This window comes from Gekko japonicus, unplaced genomic scaffold, assembly GCF_001447785.1.
Source record: "Gekko japonicus isolate JY-2015 unplaced genomic scaffold, Gekko_japonicus_V1.1 scaffold129, whole genome shotgun sequence".
Taxonomy (NCBI): Eukaryota; Metazoa; Chordata; class Lepidosauria; order Squamata; family Gekkonidae; genus Gekko; species Gekko japonicus.
Genome location: NW_015168049.1, coordinates 295,572 through 316,250, shown reverse-complemented (window position 1 = coordinate 316,250; position 20,679 = coordinate 295,572). Strand labels below are relative to the sequence as shown.

Below are 20,679 nucleotides of genomic sequence, written 5' to 3'. Positions count from 1 at the left end.
GATAGATGTAGGATGGCCGCCTTTAACCTTGCAAACTATGGGCAATCCCATTTTGGAGGGAAGTGAGAAACACACTGGGGCCTCGCTGTGTCCTCTTTCTTCTAGAATACTGTGTGCCGTTTCAGTCACAGTATCTCAAAAGTGATATTGCAGAGCTGAGAAAAGTACAAAAGAGGGCAGCCAAGATAGTTAAGAGGCTGGAGCACCTTTCCTATGAGGAAAGGCTGAAGAGTCTGGAACTTTTCAATTTAGATAAGAGATTATTAAGGAGGAACATGATTATAAAATTATACACAGAGCAGAAAGAGCTGACAGAGAACTTTTTCTCCTCCCAAAATACTAGAACTCAGAGGCATCCAGTTAAGTTGATGGTGAGTAGATTCAGGATGAACAAAAGAAAATGCTTCTTACTCATTGAGTGATTAAAAGGAAGAATTCACTGCCAGAGGATATAGTGATGACCACAGGCATGGACAGCGTAAAGAGCAGATTAGACAGATGCATGGAAGATAGGTCTGTCAGTGGCTATCAGCCATGGTGACTATAGGGAACCTCCACATTCAGAGATAGTCAACTTCTGAATACCCCTGCAAGAAGACAACACCAGGAGGAGGCCTCAGCCTCTGTGCCATGTTGTTGGCCCTCCAGAGTAACTGGTTGGCTACTGTGCGAGACAGGATGCTGGACTAGATGGACCACTGGTTTGGCCCAGCAAGGCTCTTCATATGTTCTTATGTACTGTAGACTGAGTCAAACCATTGGTCCATCTGTCGCAATGTTGTCTACTGTGTTGCAGTGGCTCTGAGGCCTCGGGGGGGGGGGGATTTCTACCCAGTTACATGAGAACCTTATAACTGGAGACATAGGGACTTAGTGCATACAAGGTATGCTGTACCACTGAGTGATGACCCATATTTGAAGATCTGGGGAATTTTACTTCTTGTGAGAAAATGTAGACAGACTTTGTCCACAATAGGTTGTTACTTCTTGCATACAGAATTTCAGAAACACAGTTTATTTTATTTTTTTTAATGAATGGAAGAAAAGACAACATGAGAAGTGGGATGAGGGTCTAGTCTGATAGGAGGAAAGGGGAGGTGACAGAGGAAAGTTGGTATAGAAGCCAAATTGGCCCCATGATATCCAGGCAAGGGAGGTATGGGAAATCTAGCAAACATAGAAGGATGACACATTTTTTACAAAGCAAGAAGGAGCAGTTTTGCCATAAAATTAAGAAAGAGCTAAAGTTGGATGATGGAGCTCATGCTTTGCATGCAGAAGATCTGAAATTGTAACCCTGTTATCTCCAAATGAACTTGATTTTTATAGTAGTGCTGGGAAAGCCTCTCTCTGGACCCTTGACAGATGCTACCAGTCCGAATGGTCAACACTGGACTAAATGGACCATGAACATAAAGCACACAATTCTTTGTGTGAACATTTCTTTAAATCCTGCAGATTCCAAAAAGTAGATCCGGTTAAGTAAGGTAGTAAGTAAACTGCTCATGGATTAACCAACCCAAATCCCTTCTTAATTATAGGATTTATCAACCGACCTTGTGATTTACTGGAGCAAAACACTGCTTCTGCAGCCTTTTCCTTGAGGATTATGTTTGTGATTCTTTCTTTGAAAACAATGCTATTACAAGAACTTATAGATGTTACCAGGAGGTGTATTTTAGCGTCCTGCAGCTCAGTCCCAATTCCCATTTCCTAAAGCATTCACATCCTTCTCAATGTTCCCTCTGAGCTGTGGAGTCTTGTGAGCAACAATTCTACTCTGTGAGCTACTGGCATGAAATTTGTGAGCGAGCGATTTGGCTACTGCATAAATTAGTTGGCCCTGGAGTCATCCTTCCTGAGCAAAGACAAAAATCTGTGAGCTGGAAGCTGAAAAACTGTGAGCTAGCTCACACTAACTCAGCTTAGAGGGAACACTGATCCTTCTCATGCTCTCAGTCACCATGTCTACCACAGAATGGGAGGTTTGCAGAAGGGAAATGTGGCTACAAGTTTTCCCCCTTATGTCATAAGAGAACAGTCATTGTCAAAAAGAATTTCTGTAAAATAGAAGCCCTCCAACACTATAAAGACGATTGGTTTAAGTGCCATAAGCCTCTGCTCCAATAAAATTGCAAGTTAATCTTTCTGGTGCCTCCATTTTATGTTTGCTTTAACCAGTTAACATGACTGACACTGTGGAATCCTTTCAGCTAATACAATGGCCACTGGAAAACTGTTTACGTTATACTGGGGATCCAGGAACATTTTGTTATTTTTTTGTTTAAAACATTTTAAGCCACCTTGCCACGCTGCTTTGGGTCTCCACGGCAGTGAACAAACAACCATCAATAACAGAGCCCAGTGCAAGCTGGGATAGGGTGATTAACAAATCAAATAATAATAATAATAACAACAAACATTAATAAGAATCAGTGAAGGAATGCCAGATAGAACAGAAAAGTCCTTGCCCACTGCCACAACTAGGGCTGCCAAGTCCCCCCAGGGGGTGGAAATCCCCCCGCCCCAGAGGCCCGTTCCCAGACGCCGGGGAATCGGGCCCCAGGGGGAACCCTGCCCCAGCGTGCACGTCACAGGGAAGTGACGTCATTACGCCAGGCACACTGGGGGCGGGGCCTCGGCCATACAAGGGAAAACTCTATGGTTTTCCCTTGTATGGTCGTGGCCCAGCGTGCCCGGCGTCATGACGTCACTTCCCTGTGAAGCACGTGCGTGCACCGGGAGCCACCCCGGAGTCCCCCGCCAGCAAGGTAAGTCGGACTTGGCAACCCTAGCCACAACCCAGAAGGTCTTTCTCGGGTTGCCACCCATCTAGCTGCAGATGGCAGTGGCACCAAAAGCAGGGCCTCCAAAGATGACTGCAGTGGTTGGGTAGGTTCACAAAGGGAGCAGACCACATTGTTGATGGGCTCCCCCGATGTGTTTTTTCCCCCTGCCAGCCCAAAGCTTGCTTTTATGTACTTCCTGTTTTTATAGTTAGGCTTCCTCAACTCAGAGCCCTGGAATGTGTTCACAATGCCCAGACTCAGCTTTGAAACATGCAAGAATAGAGTACCTTTCCTCCCTGCAGGACAACCGCACCCCATACCCACAATCTGGCATTAGGGGGACAGCATCACCAGGTCAACATACGTGGCTTCCTGGTCCTTGCTGCCACCTCTTTGAGAAATGCTGAAACCAGGAAACACTAAGCTCCAAAAGTGGGCTGCACCCCAAAAGCTCCCCACTAACTAGAAAAAGAATCATATATAGTAAGAGTATGTGTCCCACCAATGAAAATTCACAAATAGTAACTCTATTGAAAATAGTACAACACTACAGTTTTGCAGTGGCTCAAGTGGTTAAGACGCTGAACTGCAGGCTGTGGAAGGTCAGTAGTTCAGCAGTTTGAGACCCGAGTTGCCACATGACGGAGTGAGCTCCCGTCTCTAGTTCCAGCTCCTGCCAACCTAGCAGCTCGAAAGCAAGAAATTGCAAGTAGATAAATAGGTACCACTTCGGTGGGAAGGTAACAGCATTCCGTGTGCCTTGATGTTTAGTCATGCTGGCCACATGACCACGGAAACGTCTTCAGACAGCGCTGGCTCTTCGGCTTGGAAACGGAGATGAGCACCGCAACCCTAGAGTCGGACTCGACTGGCTTTCGAGCAAGGGAACCTTTACCTTTTTACAGTCAAATACAAGAACTGTGCAAATGAGCTCACAAAATTTACAAAAACACAGTTGCCAAATGAACAAATAGGATGTAGTCAAGCAAAATCTAACTACAATAGCTGAGCCATCGTATAAAAATGGGAACCAGAACGTTCAAAGATTACAAAACGTTATGTACCATATAACAGAGAATAACAGCGATACAAGGTCCCGGTATAGTATCCTTGTTTCCATAAGAATTCTTCTTCAGTCGATGTGAAACATAAATATGAAAGGAAAATATTCTGTGAAATACAATGGATATCCTGTAAATGCTTACAGCACTAAAAAGTAAGACACACTGCAGTGCTTTTGAGGTGCAGCCCACTTTTGGAGTTTAGTGTTTCTGGTTTCAGTATCTCTCTCACTCTGTTGTCCTTTGTTGTTTTTGTACACCTCTTTGAGAAATGGCATTTGACAAGAGCCCCCTCCCCCTTCGAGAGAGGGGGAGAGGCGTATTGGAGTACTGAAAGCCTGCAGTAGCAAGGTTTGGGGGGAAGGGGGAGTCTTGCAGTGTCAGGCCAGTGGGGTGCTGAGGAGACTGAAGGGGTTGTTCCGCATGTCTTGGTTTGTCGCTTGTGTGCCTGTATTCCATCCTCTTTTTTTTTCTTTTCGGCTCATGTTTTGCTCCCTGTAGTGGTCACTTCAATAAGTGCTCAGGAATTAACTGATGATACAGTGATGAAATATCAAGCTGATCACTAGAGGGAGCAAAACACATGCCGAAAAGGGCATAGTGCAGATACACAAGCAAAAAGAAATATGTGCAAAACAGCCCAGGAAATAGGGTGACTAGGGCTGGATTTCATATACTTATTGGACACAAGGCAGTCCCTGGGAGATCAGGCTGAATATGGATGCCAGTCTTGTCTAATACTATTTTTGAGTGGTTTTGTAATAATAAATTATGGCAACAATGGCATCATTTGCCCAGAGCTCTGTGAGATAGGAAATCCCATCATAAATCACACAAGTTCATTCTGGGAAGGAGGGGCAATAATGTGTGTGTGTTTTTACTTACTACATACACACTGCATTCAAGACAGTTTATAAATTTTTTTTTAAATTGCCCACAATAGAGTACACAAAAGGGAAGAAAGAGCGAGGAAGGAAAGAGGTAAATTAGCCAATTTAGGTACCACTTCATAGATGACTTTCAGTGCAATCCTAAACAGAGTTACACTCTTCTAAAATCTTTGAAGTCAATGTGCTTAGAAGAGTGCAGCTTTGCTTAGGACTGCACTGTGAGGCAATGGCTGTATAATTCCCAGGTGGGATGGCCAGTGCAGGAGATAGTTCAAGGAGGGCTGCAAGGAGTTGTACTGACTTTTCTTTTTTCCTCACAGCATTGTTGTGAGAATAAAACAGGGGAGGAAAGAAGGAAGTGAAAAGCTGCTTTGGGTCACCAGTGGGAAGAAAAGCATGATAGACAGAACAACAGATTTCTGTGTGTTTTGAGTGGGTTTTTCCATATATAGCTGGCATGGCATTGCCTGCATGCTCACGTGATTGGTGGGGGTTGGCTCTTTCAGAAAGTATCTTTTCTCTGAACTAGGGAGCAGGGGATATCAACTTGCAGCTTTGGCATTACATGGGCATCAGTGATGTACTGACATCACAAGTTTTAGGATTGGGCTGCCTGGCTACTAGAGAAGTGTGGGTACAAAATAAGGATTTATTTAAAAAAAAAAAAAAACCCAGGCAGCAACTGTCAGTAAAGATATAGCAAGTGCTTAAGCTTTCAGCAGCTATGCCTGTCTAATGCAGAGGTGAGAAGCCCTTTTTTTGAAATCCAGAGACTGCACCATCAATTTAAATTGCCTGTTTGCCATGCCAGGGGGGGGGCATGCGAACTCCTGTGCTTGCTCATTCTCTCATTCACACTTTTTAGCTGGAGACAGAAAGCTTTCATCAGGGATGAAGATCGTATTTCTTCTGTTCCACTATCTTATTGTGTCAGAAAGGTTTTGTGTCTTTCCGAAGCACCACAAAACCCAAAAACATCTGACCAGAGACAAAAGCACTCCCACAGACAATGACGCCTCTTTCCTACTACCTTCATTCCTTTGGAATAAGTGCTGCCTGCTCTAGCCCGTCTCACCCCCTGCTCTCTGGAAGAGGAGGCCTCTCAAGATAGTCCATACATTTCAAGCAGTCCAGTTCTGGAGTTTGGTTTGTGGGGGGGGGGGGGGGGAGGTTGCCTGTCACTTTTTTGTGCTAACAGAAGGAATCCGCTCACAAGGACCATTAGTGGGGTGGTGGTATTATTATTATTATTACTATTATTATTAATGGTAGCTCTGGATCTTAACTGATGTTCCATGATTAAATTCTGAAATCCTCTGGCCCTGAATTTTTGCTAGATCAGCACTAAATAGTGTTGCACCTAAAGTGTATTGCAGCCATGTCAGGATTAAATTATTTTCAGAGGCGAGCGTTTTGTCAAAGAAGCACTTTCTCAGCATTGCATTTTTAGATGGACTGGACCAGGCATTGCTTGAAAATGTGAGGTTTTTCTGGCAATACTGTTTTACTGAAAGGTTGAGCCTCAGGCAGCAATGCTAGTTTTCTGCATTATCGTGTTCGTGTGGTGAATTGGACTTTGCTTTCCAGAGAAAAGTCTGATTGTAGCTTTTCTCAAATGGGTTTCTAGCCCTCATTGCTGGGAAGAAAACCTTTTAAACACCATGGCAGCATCTAATCTAAAGTTCCAGATCTAGACCTTTTCTGGGGTTTGCCAAAGCCAGAAGGGAAGAACTTATTTAGTGTTTCGTATCCCACTCAAAAGAGCTTCTACTTGGGATCCACCAATATGCCACGAATTCCATTCCTCTTTCTCCTGTGTCATTTCACTGTTGAGATATAAAGAAGTTGTGAAAACATTATATTGTGGCCCCATTTGACAAGGAGGTTGTGCATTGTAGTGTCATGGTCCAGAAATTATCTGTAAAAGTGTATTTCAGTTTTTCACCCTGGGATATCTATCATCCTAAATGCTAAACAAGTACTGAAGGACTTGAGTCTAGGGATAGGTACAAACCAGGAAAATGCAGTTTATGGCAGTTCGTGGTTCAGGGCATGCCCAGCTCACAAACCATGAACCATCATGAACTTTTAGGGGCTAAACGAACCTGTTCAGATGGTAGAATGTTCCCCCAGCATGTTAGAGACACCAAACTCACAGGAGATCTCTGGCTGACGCTCCTCTACCTGCCCTCCACGTTTGGTGAGAATTGGGTTTACAGGGTCCGAGTTACAACCCCCCAAAGAAGATGCCCCCATCCTCCATTGTTTCCAGTGGAGGAGAAAAAACCCAGCAGAATAGAATCAAAGGCCCAGAGAACCTCTGCAGCAGAAACTGAAGATGAGGGGCATTTTGGCAAGCCCAGCAGAACCAGTGCAATGTGCCTAGCAGAACTGGTGCCACTGTGACATTGCAAACCCAACAGGACTAAAGTCAAGCCAGACAATCTCTGCAGTAGAAACTAAAGGGAGGGGGGATTTTTGCAAGCACAGCAGAACCAATGCCACTGTGGCAGTGCAAACCTAACAGGACTAAGGTCAAGACAGGGAATCTCTGGTAGAAACTGAAGGTGGAGGGGCATATTTGCAAGCCCAGCAGTACTAGTGCAATCAAAGAGTGCCCAGCAGAATCCAGTGGCATTGTGGCAATGTCTGCTCAACAGGACAGATCTGAAGTACAGAATCACTCTCCAAGCAAGGAGGGGTTGGAAGCCCAGGACAACCAGTTCAGTGTACAGAATTCCTGCAGTACAAACTAAAGAGAGGGACATTTTTTCAAGCCCAGCACAACCCAGCACAAGAGTGCCCAGCAGTGGCACTGTAAGCTTTAAAGGAGTGATCTCAAAGCAGAATCACAGGAAATCCAAGCGGGGGGGGCTGTTGCGAGCCCATCACAACCAGTTACAATATATAGAATGCCCAGCAGAACCCAGTGCCACCGGCATTGCGAGCTTGAAAGGTCTGATCTCAAAGCACAGAGTCACAAAAACAAGCAAGGAGGGTGGCATTTTGCAAGCTCTGTGCAGGAAAATCAGAAGTGAACACAAAGACACGCTGGCAAAGGGGACGAGAACCCTCTTGAAACTGACATGACTAGTTTGAAATTGAGAAGAGTGTTTCCAAGGTTGGAGAATTCCCTCTGATCCTTTGCAGTTTGGTAAATATTTTGTTTGAGTGGAGTCTGTTTGGAAATGTATCGATTCCATTCACAAACCAGACCTGTGAGGGATGGGGAAGCAATGAGAGAGATGAAATTGTTGGTGGATGTTTAACAGCCACCTGTGACACCAAATTGTATTATCTGTTTCATAAACCAGATTTTTTTCCAGAACTTTGATGACTTAAAGTGTGCCTTTTTTTTTTAAGGGACTGGCTAAATGTGTTCAGCCCTCCTATTATTCCTCCAAGCCAGCAGTTGGCAGGACATGCTGAAATGGCAGCAGATTTGATCCCTCAAGGTAAGAACAGTGTGTGTGTGTGGAATACATAGTCCTGTGTCTGTAACGATCTGATTAGTATGATTGCCACCTTGATGGCCCTAGTTGCGTGGAAAAGTGGAATATAAATGTTTTAAATAAATCAATCAATGTAAGGGGCTCTTCCCGAAAGCCCATGTCTATTTGCTTCTTATCCAAGTTATGGGTGGCCTCCATATTCACTATCGAGGGATAGGCTCTTCTTTTTTGTCATTTCTTGATTATAAATCACAAGAAGGGAATGCACAAATATTCGGTGGGGAGAGAAAACCCCGCTCCCAGACCCTTCCTCATTCTCTCTTGCTCTGGCTCTTCCCCAGCTTCTATCTCTCTTCTGACATACTTGCTTCCCCCCCCCCCTTCCTTGCTAGCTCACCTACTTGATTTTTTCCCCTGTTCTTACGCCCATATTTGCTCTTGGAACATTTCCCCTCCCCCGGGCTCTGTTCCGCCTTTCCCTTCCCCCGCCCTTGCTTCTCTTCCTTGTCATTATTGCTGCCCCTGCTGCCGTGTCTTTCTGAGCTGTGAAACAACCCCTCACAACAATGGATGCCTCACTGATGAGATAGGTTTATTAATTTATGTATTTACTTCATTAACATACTTACCCCAGCTTTCTCCTCTATAAGGACCTAAGGAGGCTTATATCATTCTTCTCCCCTCCATTTCATCCTCATAATAACACTGTGATGTATTAAAGATCTGATTGGCCCAAGGTCAACCAGCAAGCTTTCATAGCAGGGTGGGGATTCAACCCTCGGTCTCCCAGATCCTAGGCTGACAGTCTAAGTACTACAGACACTCAGGCTCATAACTACAGTGGGGCCTTTTGGGACCCAGCCCCCCCAACTTCCTGCCAAGGCCCCCTGACTTCCTTTCAGCCCAGACCCCCAACTCTCTGGCAGGATGCGGTGGCCGCCACAAACTCCCCCCCCCCCCATGCCACCACTTCTCCTTGCCTTCCCCCTGCACCACCTCTCTGGGGCCGGCTGAAGCTTGTGAGTCACCTTTAATCGAATTAGCCAGTGTCCCAGTGCCCCCTGAAGAATTAAAATGCCCCCCGACTTAGAAATTCCTGGCTACAGGCCTGCAGACACTGCCTTTCAACCCCAAAATGGCGGGTGACATACATGTTTCCACAGCCAGGAATATAGGTGCAAGGGCAGAACAACCAGGGGCTAAGCCCTAGTGGTCCCTGTCTCAAATTAATCCCTGGAGTGCAGACGTTGTGCCAAGATTGGTTAGGGTTTGTTGGCCCAGCAAGAATGTAGCTTCTTGGTAGGACTGCCATTTACCTAGTAATGGTGGCAGTCCTCCAGACAGGAAGCTTCCACATCACTATCTGCGATAATAGGTGCCAATACATTTATCCAACACGAATTTGGTAGATGTTCTTGTAAAGCTATCTATGCCTCCAAGCCCATGCATAGATCCCTGCCAACAACACGCCTACATACGTACTTTCTATAAATGCAGTGTTGCCTCCACAAAATGGAGTATTAGCTTGAACCAGCCAAAGAGAACATAAAATGGTGACCAGCTTGTAGTAGAGCCAAAGATGCAGCAATCCTTTCCAGGTTGCAGGTTTAAGAGTAAAATTCCCGTTCGCGGGGAGGGCAGGGTAAAAATGCAATAAATAAATAAATAAATAAATAAAATAGTTCACGCAAGCAATCATGATAGGAATATAGGGGTGAGTCTACAACATTCAGATTTAATCTCTCCTTGTCCACTTTCCCCAAGTGCTCTGGTGGTGTTTTCTGCTGCACCTCAGGGTTACAGTGGGCTCTTACCTTTTCCCTCCATGTGCACAGGATTCAGTGTGAGATCTCATATATATATTCAGCTTTGTACTTTGGCTACCCTCCCGAATGAAGCCATCGCAGTGATTTATTATTTCATGCAGACAATGCCCCTCAAATTGGGAATCGTTTCATGGGTGTGTAAATTTGTAATTGCATATGACAGCAGAATAGAATCCGGCTGTCAAGACAGGGCCTTGCTTTGAAGAATCTGACAATCCTTTATGTTAAGGGCCCTAAACACGCCAAAGAGAATGGGATCGTAATCTTCCAAGTGAAAAGCCACGCTAGATATATATTTCAGATTGGAACCTGAGAAAATTCTTAATATAGGAACCCTAGCAGTTGCCATAACCCTGCTACGATTCCCATGAAGCAAATAAGTGAGGTGCTGGATTTTAAAAGTACTCGGTATGATCTACAAAACGCTATTAAATGCACCTGCCTCGAGAATAATAAAGCCAATTTGGAAAATTTGAATTGGGTAACTATATGTACTTTTTAAACAGATTTTCACAGTAAGATTTTTGCAATCCAGAGCATCTAGTTTGGAACAAGCAACAGGTAAATGTCCTGGGAAACTCATAAGCACTTTGTAAGACCGTTGCCAATAAGACAGTTGGGTATAGAACATGGCTAGAAATATTAATGAAAGACAAGAGTGTTTCTGTTTGTTTGCCCGAGAGGATGGGCTGTGCGATCCTGTGCAGAGTTATACCAGTCTCAGTCTATTGATTGCAGTGGATTCAAATTAACTCTGCATAGGATTGCACTGAAAGTCATGCTTTGCAGGCAAAATTTGCAGCACTTTGGGCTTCAGGAAGAAGCAGTAAAGTTGCACTTAACATTCAGAAATCCTTCCATCTGCAGAAATGCTCCTGTGGGACCAAGCCAGTGTTCTTTTTTAATGTAACTGTTACACTTATGGCCATCCTGATCCACAAATCTGCTCAGGCAAACTACCTAAACTGGCATCCAGAGTGCTCAACAAGATTGTTGACTTTGTTCCTTGGAACATGGGAACCCCCATGCCGCAACAACTGCTGATAGGCTTTTAAAATGCCACTCCGTTCTTAAGCTGTCTGGGATGTGACCTGGGAGGTTGATGTTTAAGAAACATGTGGAACTTGTTGCACTCTCCCTTGGATCCCACCCTAGAATCTTAAGCTGTGTGAAAGCCAGGTTATACATGTCTACATCAAGAAAGTGTTCCTTCTAGCATTCTTTCACTACTAAATGTGAGGGGCTGCTCCCTTTGTGTCAGCTGTGGGGCTGGGGTCAGTTTATCCCCAAGAGTCATTTACTCCTCTATGTAGCAGCCTGTAGGATCATGCCTTGTGGCCCCGTCAGCCAAAGATCTCTGGAATCCTTGTTTTGTAAATTACAGCCAGAGTGGAAACTACAATACAAAAAGCAGCTGTCAGCCATGGGAGATTGCTGCCTCCTAAATCACTGACACACAAATGCTCAAAGATAACGAAATCAAGTTATCAGGCAAGAAAACCTGTGGTTATTTACTACCGGCGCAGAATACCCTTGTCAAGTTTTATATGCATCTCTAATGATATCCTAAAACAAAGAGAAATCAATTTTGTTGTTCATCCTAATAAAAGATGTCTGTGATATCCTTTATTTCAAGCATTCCCCCCCCACTCCGTTTTATAGGTCCCTGTTTGTTTCTTACGCATTTGCTCCCGCAAAAATATATCTTAACCAACGGTTGTGTGGGTTTGAAAGGATAGAAGAGACAGACAAAACTGAATATATGACTTCCTTTTTCAAAAATCCCCTATTCGTCAAGATTGTCATGATTGTTTTGCTTCCTTTCTTCTAGAAGAACTGCCCTGCAGGGGGACCCACTGAGTCCAGAATTCTGTTTCTAGTAGTGCTCAGCCGAATGTTGTTGGGCCCTAGCCAATGGGGTACGAAGCTGATAGCCGTCCCCTGCCGTTCTTCCCTAGCACATGTCATTCAGATGCATGCTCTGCTTCTGGCGTCTCCATTTAGAACTTCCAGTTGCAGAGGCAGGGTAGTCACACAGTCACCTTTTGGGCAGTAACCGTGCTGTGATCTTGTGGGCCCCGCACAATTGCCAGTCGAGACTCATACCCCAGTTGCCGCTAGGGTTGCCAAGTGCTTTCTTACCTGGAGCGGGGGACTCTCGGGTCACGTCTAGAGCGCGCGCACCACACACACGTTACGCGGAAGTGACGTGACGACACGGGGCACGCTGGGGGCAGGGCCATGACCATCCGAGGGAAAACCATAGAGTTTTCCTTCAGATGACATGGCCCCGCCCCCAGCGTGACCCGCGCCGTCACGTCACTTCCGGGTGACGTGCACGTTGGGGTGGGGTTCCCCCCGGGGCCCGACCCACCGGCGGTGGGGAACGGGCCTCTGGGGCGGGGGTTTCCCCGCCCCCCGGGGGGACTTGGCAAGCCTAGTTGCCGCACCCCAATTGCCTTTTGCCTTCCAAACTCAGGCTGAGTTTACAACCACCTTTGGCTTTCAGTGAAGAGATATGCATGTGGTTAAAGCATTATTTAGGCCTTCACATACTATTGATGTGAAAAACGAAAAAGCTGTTCTAAGTGCACAGTTATCATGTTTCTGACAAATGACAAAAAGGCTCAGACAGACTAGAGCCCAATTCACATGCGGACAGTGGCACAAGGGAAGGGGTTAAGCATTTGGGGTTTGCCATTGCCTGCCTCAGGATAACAACCCTGGACTTTCTAGATGATCTCCCATCCAAGTACTAACCGGGGCCCACCCCAATCAGCCTCTGAGATCTGATGAGATCAGGCCAGTCTGGACTATCTCGGTCAGGAGCTGTTATTTGCCCTGAGGGCGGCATCCAGGTACAGATTTCAGTCTCAGTGCTTAAAATAGTGGTTAAGTGAGCAGACTCTAATCTGGGAGAACCAGGTTTGATTCCTCACTCCTCCACTTGTACCTGCTGGTTGACCTTGGGCAAGACATAGTCCTGTCAGAGCTGTTCTTGAAAAAAAGCAATTCTCTCAGAGCTCTCTCAGCCCCTTTTACCTTACAGGGTTTCTGTTGTGAGGAGGGGGAGGGAAAGGAGTTTGTAAGGTGCTCTGAGACTCTAAATGAAGGGCGAGTTAGAAATCCAATTTCCTCCTCCTCCTCCTCCTCCTCCTCCTCTTCCTCTTCCTCTTCCTCTTCTTCTTCTTCTTCTTCTTCTTCTTCTTTTTCTTCTTCTTCTTCTTCTTCTTCTTCTTCTTCTTCTTCTTCTTCTTCTTCTTCTTCTTCTTCTTCTTCTTCTTCTCTATAATACTGACCGAGAGGACCCTTTTGTGGATCACAGAGCTAATTCATAGTTAGGTCTGCTGTTATACAAAACCTTATTTCCCTGTGACATTCTGTTGTTATTCTGTGGTGTTCTGGGGGGAGGTGTTTGTTTGTTTGTTCTGGAAGAGTGGCAGTAGCAAACATGAATTCACTCCAAGTTGCACATCAGGGATGGATAAGTGGAAAGTGCTTCCTTAAACAGGGAGAGGTTTATGCATCGCAGACAATTGTTCCACAATGTCCGTCATGCTTATTTAGAAAATATCAAGCTTACAAAACTGAGTTCAGGTTGGCGAAGCAGATTAGTGTCCAGATACTCCAAACAGCTGTCATTATGCACAGATTGTTTGTCAAAAGGGACAAGCCTGAGCTACGTACTGGAGTGCAAGTCAGCAACTCAGATACACTCACAAAAGCTTCCAAAGGACCTTGCAGCTGTTTGGGAAGATGCACAGTGACCTTCCAGAATCAACACCCACTAATCTTTCTCCATATATAGCACTTTTTTCAAAAAGGGCAGAACACCATATAGTTTTTGCCAGTACAACTACCTCACGTCTAGGCCTTGTTTTTCCTCTGACTGATGCTGTGAAATGAATTTGAAAGGTAATGAAATGCCAAAGGCCACCCAGTGAGTCCAGGGCCCTGCTTATGCATTCATCGGAATCAAGTGATAAAACTTTCCTGGCTAGTACCATTTCAACCTATAGGTAGAGGGGCAACAAAATAAAAATATTCTCTGCATTCAGGAAAACAGCGTATTGGCGAGAAGACGAGGCTGAACCCTTCATGCTAATAGATTCATTTTCTGGTGTTTTGTTTATTGAGAGAAGGATTGTTCAGTATTCAACCACCACTTGCAGTCTGAACAAGTAACACTACAGGAAACATTTGTTTTTCTCTTTTTTGACTTTTATTTTAAAAAGACATCAAACCAAGCAAAGACAAAACAACACGCAGATGCAAACTCGCCCACAGTAGAGATAGATTTGGCTGGATCTGTAAACTGCCACTCTGTCTGAGGTGGGCCACCATCACAGATTCCCAATCCCTTGCTCTGTCCATTGAACTTGTAGCAGAAGGCTGGAGGGGGATTGTTCTGCCGCTGTTACGGTATATAATAAAATAAGGTGGCGGGAGGATTGGTATTCTTTAGGCTTTCTCCTGCAGCCATTCCACCGCTTGCCACATGCCTGAATGGAAAACGTTCAGAGATGCCACTGATATCCCTGAGTCCATTTTGTTTTTGCTTCTCTGTCTCTGGTCCCCAAAGAGCCTCTAGGGAAAGGCTTTGGGAAGATCACAGGTGGTGCCCACAGTGAGTACAGTGCAGTGCCAGTCATCTGCAGCTTCCTTCCTCTTCCGTGGCGCTCTCCTTCCCATGCATGGACTCCGGCTGTTCAGTTTTTGAACTTTTTAGATCAAATAACATCATTCAACAGTCCAGCCATTGCCACCTTGAGGTTAGTTGGGAGGGGTCAGTGTAATTTTTCTGACTGTTTTTTTTTTAAAAAAAACTAGCTGGGGAGGAAAGCATGAAATTCCCTTCAAGTCCTACTGGACTGGGAGATCAGGAGTATTTGTGCACAACCCGTACTTTCCAGTTAGCATTGCGTGAATAGTCTTGCATGCTCCCAAGCTGTAAATAGGTCCTGAACATTGTGAAGCTGCTGCTGCTGACATAACAGGCCATTACTTTGAGCCAGCAGAGCATACAGAGTAGTTACTTTGTACTGTCACTCCCAGAAAGAGGTAAACACTTAGGATGAAATGTGGAATACAGCCTGCATTCAGCTGTGAATTATTATTTGCTATCAAGTTATTATCCATCATATACCTTACTTTTAGCTCTTAGGAAAGGACTTCTTGGGAAATAGGCTCATAGCTCTCTGCTCTTTTTTTTGTTTTTAATGAGATGGGCTAAAGAAATGCTGAGTGTTGCTAGAAGAGGTTCAGGTTTCTTGCCAATTGTTTCTAAGTCCCCTCTATATGTGCGGCTTGGGACCGTTACCAGATAAGAGAGAAGGGTGGTCAATTACCAGCATGGGCACAGTCACTATCATCTTAAGCTAAGAGCTAGATTTCATTTCTTTTAATAGTTCACAAACTTGCCATCAATCAAAGCAAGCAGATAGTTTCTACTCGAGGGTCCTCTCTTCTTCAGCCAAGGGAGAGGGGGAAGGAGCCTAGCCAGGAAGTAGTCATGAATCACAAAGCATCAGATGAGCCAACGCGCAGGGTGGCTGAATACGAACAAGAGGGAATAACACACAAACAGAAGCATGCTAGCTTCATTCCTGTATTTATGACTTATGTAGTGAGAGGCTCACTAAAGTCCTCTGGGCCTTCCTGCAGCAGCCACAACTAGTCAAATTGGGGGGAAAGGGTATTTAACCTGTTTCCTAATCTAGGTAAGTTCCGCCTCGTGTGTTTTACAACTGTTAGTGGCCATATTACAGTTGACCGTCTCCGTGTGTTACTGTTCTGTATCTGCCCCCGGAGCTGTGATCCCCGTGTCATAGAAACCTTGTCAATTATCTTGCTAGTATAAAGCATCAAGGCACCAGCTGCCACTGAAATTTTTCCATCTCTCTGAGAAATAGATGGTTTTCTGCTTCATTAGATGGCTCGTTTTGCACTATAATAGCTAAGGAATGGTCCATCCACTGCAGAGTCTTAAAATGGAAGGCATGACCAGCAACCTGTCAGGGATACTCTAGCTTTGAACTTCCGGCACTGGGCAGTAGGTCGGAGGCCCTTCTAACTGTATGATGCTATATCAGATGGGTTAAACAGGCCATAAGATGTGGGCCATCATCAACTGAATGAAGAGGAATTCATAGCCAACTCGTGGAAAATTTTGATGATGCAAGGAGAATAGTTAATGTGATAATCCCCTGTTTTCATAATCATTTTGATTTACTTTGTTGCAGAATATTTCCCTGTATTTCCATTCCTCAGTTAATGCAGGCAGTCCTATAGATCAAGTGCGTGCAAACTAAATGTAACCTCCCATCCATTTATTGTGGCCGTCAAATGTGGTAACCAATGCTCCCTCTAAACTGTGGAGTGTTGTGAGCAAGAATTCTGGTTTGTGAGCTACTGACATTAAAACTGTGAGCGAGCAGTTTGGCTGCTGCATCAATTAGTTTGCTCTGGAGCCATCCTTCCTGAGCTAAGACAAAAATGTGTGAGCCGGAGGCTAAAACACTGAGCTAGCTCACAATAACTCAGCTTAGAGGCAACACCGGCTAATACCTGTATTTTTGTAGTCATAAGCAAGGATCAAATTCATTGAGCCCCTGGCTTGATGGGTCACCATTTGGGTTGGTGGTTCTCCATTTTGCAGGCCTGTGGTAGGTACAGATTCAAAATACGCAAGAACGGAATAGGCAAACATGCATCTACACACAGTAGAGGAATTCTGTACCATGAGCTCACTTGGCCATTAATTATATGGCTTTTAAAATGGATTTGACAACTTCGTGGAGCACAAGTCTAATCAGTGTTTCAGAACAATGCTACCTCAATGAATTCTCCCAATGCCTTTTTGAAAATCAGGTGCTGGAGGTCAATGACAAGGTAAGAACCCTTCATGCCCTGCTCGTAGGTGCCGTCCGGATGGCTGTTGTAGCCAATACAGTGGTTGAGGAGGTGAACTTCAGTCTCATCTTGTGAGTCATTCTTAGGCTATTTGTTTGCAGGCCACTGAAGCCTCTCCACCTGCTCCCTCAAACGACTTTCTTTGCCCTCCATTCTCTTTCCCTTTTCCCTCCCGGTGACCAGTGCAGCCACAAAACTGCCCTCCACGTGACTGTTTGACGTGGGTCCCCAATAGGGTGCCGGGGAATGCCATGGCGCCCACTGACACCTTTCCTGGTGCCAGCGAAGTGTTTTTTTAGAAAGTGGGTGGGGCCAGGGAGAGATTTTGCCCAGCAGGGCTCCTGATTGGTCATTGGGGATCTCATTGTCTATGCGCATTTTTTTTTAAGTTGCTTCGGCGCCAGCTGCCACAGCACAAGGATCTTCACTGTGTGACTGAAGGCACGTCCAAGAAAATATTCTTAAACGATATGTTCATTTTTAAAGGCATCCTGTTAAAAAGAGTCGCTGCCTGAAATGTTAGTTACTGTCAGGGTTATGCATGATCTACGTCCTGATATTTCACGGTCGGCCCACCTCTTGTGGCCGCCATCCCGTGGTTGCACCCACCACCTTGTATCAGGATTCCAAAGGGGCACGCAGGCTCAGAAAGGATGGGGGACCCCCGCCTTATGATATCACCGATGTATGGCGTGCAAAGCAACATGTTGTAAACAAATAGAATGGCGTTCATGTGTACTCACTGTTTAAATAGGAATATGGGTTTGGATCTAAAGAGCTGCACAGGGAGCCCTGCAGAGAATCATAGAAGGGATCTCCAGGGTCATCTAGTCCAACCCCCTGCACAATGCAGGAAATTCACAAATACCTCCCCCCCCACATACACACATACACACAGTGACTGCTGTTCCACACCCAGAAGATGACAAAAATATGTAAGAGTTTTCTGCCCTTGCCCTGTTCCAGCTTCAGCCCGTCTTACTGTGGCACCTGATAAACTACTCCCAACCCTCTGCTGAGCTGCAATCATGAAAAAAAAGATGATAGGCCCAAGACTGCATGCAGGAGTACTCTGAGGTCTCTTGCTACTAGCTGTGGTGGCCAGGCCCAGTTTGTGAGCTTCCAGTGGCCGTCAAGGGGAGCAGTAGGTGAGGGAGAGGTGAGAGCCTCCAGGAATCACATCGCCAGCCCTCTCCATTAGCATTACGTTGGCTTTATAATTGGAAATGTTTTCCAGCAATTACTACTGTGATGTCAATTAAAGAAGAGAGAATTACATGAAAACAATATGTAGAACTCATTTTCAATTACATTTCTTGGACGTTTCTTTCATAATTTAGCAGTTTCACAGAACGTTATGTTGCCTCAAATATTAACAGCCAATTTGTGTCGTTGCTTTGTTTTCTTAGCAGGTTCCATATTGTGGGGGGTTTTCCCCCCTGTAGTTTGATAATCAAAATTTGGAGGAGCTCTAGGTACCTTTTATTTTGGGGAGGGTTTTAAAGTATTCTTATCAAAACAGTTACAGGGCCTGGAGAATTTATTTTTATACAATTGACTCTCAAACTGTTGTTAAACCACCCTGAGCATTCAAGATAGGGAAAGTTAAAAAAAAATCCACCGAATTAAATAAGCATTAGAACATGAAAAAGCCCTTGCTACAAAAGCGTGGCATGCTTAGACTAGAGAACTACTGGGCCGTATTGATTATCACATGATTTTCAAGAAAGGATTTATTAAGCCAGGTTGCTGGGAGTGAACATTCACTTAGCGCTGCAGGACAGCAGAAGAGGCAAAAGCTGTCCGTCCATTGACAGATGACCACCAACATCACCCTGCTGTCTTGAGATCATGCTTAGATACCCAAACTGATGCCCATTTAGTGGCCAGAGAACATTCGCATGACCACGACATCCTGCCCATATTGGTGAGATTTATTGACAGGATCCAGACACAACTTTTGCAGCACGCTGTTTTTCTCCTTTTTAAGCCAAATACTCTTCATCCCAAGCTACTGTTGGGAGTTCCTGTGTGGCTGTTGTCCGCACACACACACAGAGCACTGACATGATGAATGTAGTTAAGCAGACAATATATATAGTCTTTTTAATGAGATGATTACCAAGATCTTGCCCAAAGGAAATCTCTATAGTACATATTTGTCCTGCTCTTCCTTCAAGGAGCTCATGACAGCTCACCTTGTTTTCTTGTCCCCTCATTTATCCTGACAACAACCCTGAGAGATAGGTTATGCTACCCAGCAACTTTCATAGAGGGGTGGAGAGTTGAACTCAGGTGTCTCAGGTCCTAGGGCAACACTCTTATTGCATGGGTGTAGATTTGCTAATGACTCTCTAGGTGCCAGTCTTGGCTTATCTGTGATGATAACAAATAAAGATATGCTGGGGATTATTAGGAAGGGAATTGAACACAAATCAGCCAGTATCATAATGCCCCTGTATAAATCGATGGTGTGACCTCATTTGGAATACTGTGTACAGTTCTGGTCACCACACCTCAGAAAGGATATTATAGCATTGGGAAAAGTGCAGAAAAGGGCAACTAGAATGATAAAAGGGTTGGAACACTTTCTCTATGAAGAAAGGTTAAAATGCTTGGGGCTCTTTAGTTTGGAGAAACGACGGCTGAGGGGTGACATGATCGAGGTTTATAAGATTTGGAGATGGGAGTAAGCAGTGAAGTGGCTAAATTTGCGGATGATACAAAGTTGTTCAGGGTGGTGAAAACCAGTGAGGATTGTGAGGCACTCCAAGGGGATCTGTCAAGGATGGGCGAGTGGGCGTCAACATGGCAAATGGGGTTCAATGTGGCCAAGTGCAAGGTGATGCACATTGGAGCCAAAAATCCTAAATATAAATACACATTGATGGGGTCTGAACTGGCAGAGACTGAGCAAGAGAGAGATCTTGGAGTTGTAGTGGATAACTCACTGAAAATGTCGAGACAGTGTGTGACTGCAATAAAGAAGGCCAATGCTATGCTGGGGATTATTAGGAAGGGTATTGAAAACAGATCAGCCAATATAATAATGCCCCTATATAAATCAATGGTGAGACCTCATTTGGAATACTGTGTGCAGTTCTGGGCACCACACCTTAAAAAGGATATTATAGCTTTGGAAAAAGTGCAGAAAAGGGCAACTCGAATGATAAAAGGGTTGGAACACTTTCCCTATGAGGAAAGGTTAAAGCGCTTAGGGCTCTTTAGCTTGGAGAAAAGACGACTGAGGGGTGACATGATCGAGGTTTATAAGATTATGCATGGGAAAGAGCAGGTAAAGAAAGAGGTACTTTTCTCCCTTTCTCACAATACAAGAACTCGTGGGCACTCCATGAAACTGCAGAGCGGTCGGGTTAGAACGGATAAAAGGAAGTACTTCTTCACCCAAAGAGTGATTAACACATGGAATTCACTGCCACAGGAAGTGGTGGGTGCTACAAGCATGGACGGCTTCAAAAGGGAATTAGATAAGCATATGGAGCAGAGGTCCATCAGTGGCTATTAGCCACAAGGTATAGCTAGGGGCTCTGGGGCAAGTGATGCTCTGTCTTCTTGGTGCTTGGGGGGGGGGTCAACAGTGGGAGGGCTTCTAATGTCCTGGCCCCACTGCTGGACCTCCTGATGGCACTGGTATTTCTGGCCACTGTGTGACACAGAGTGTTGGACTGGATGGGCCTTTGGCCTGATCCAACATTGGCGTCTCTTATGTTCTTATGTTCTTAAATGTA

At 45.0% G+C, this 20,679-nt stretch overlaps 1 protein-coding gene across 1 annotated transcript in view; it reads left to right on the top strand.

Annotated features, from left to right (window-relative positions):
- LOC107113077 (chromosome unknown open reading frame, human C3orf67) overlaps positions 1–20,679 on the top strand; it is a 225,152-nt gene that overhangs the window by 199,958 nt on the left and 4,515 nt on the right. Inside the window, exon 14 of the mRNA XM_015414332.1 lies at positions 8,104–8,195. Coding sequence (XP_015269818.1) covers positions 8,104–8,195 — 92 coding nt within the window. The remainder of the gene's footprint in view (positions 1–8,103; positions 8,196–20,679) is intronic.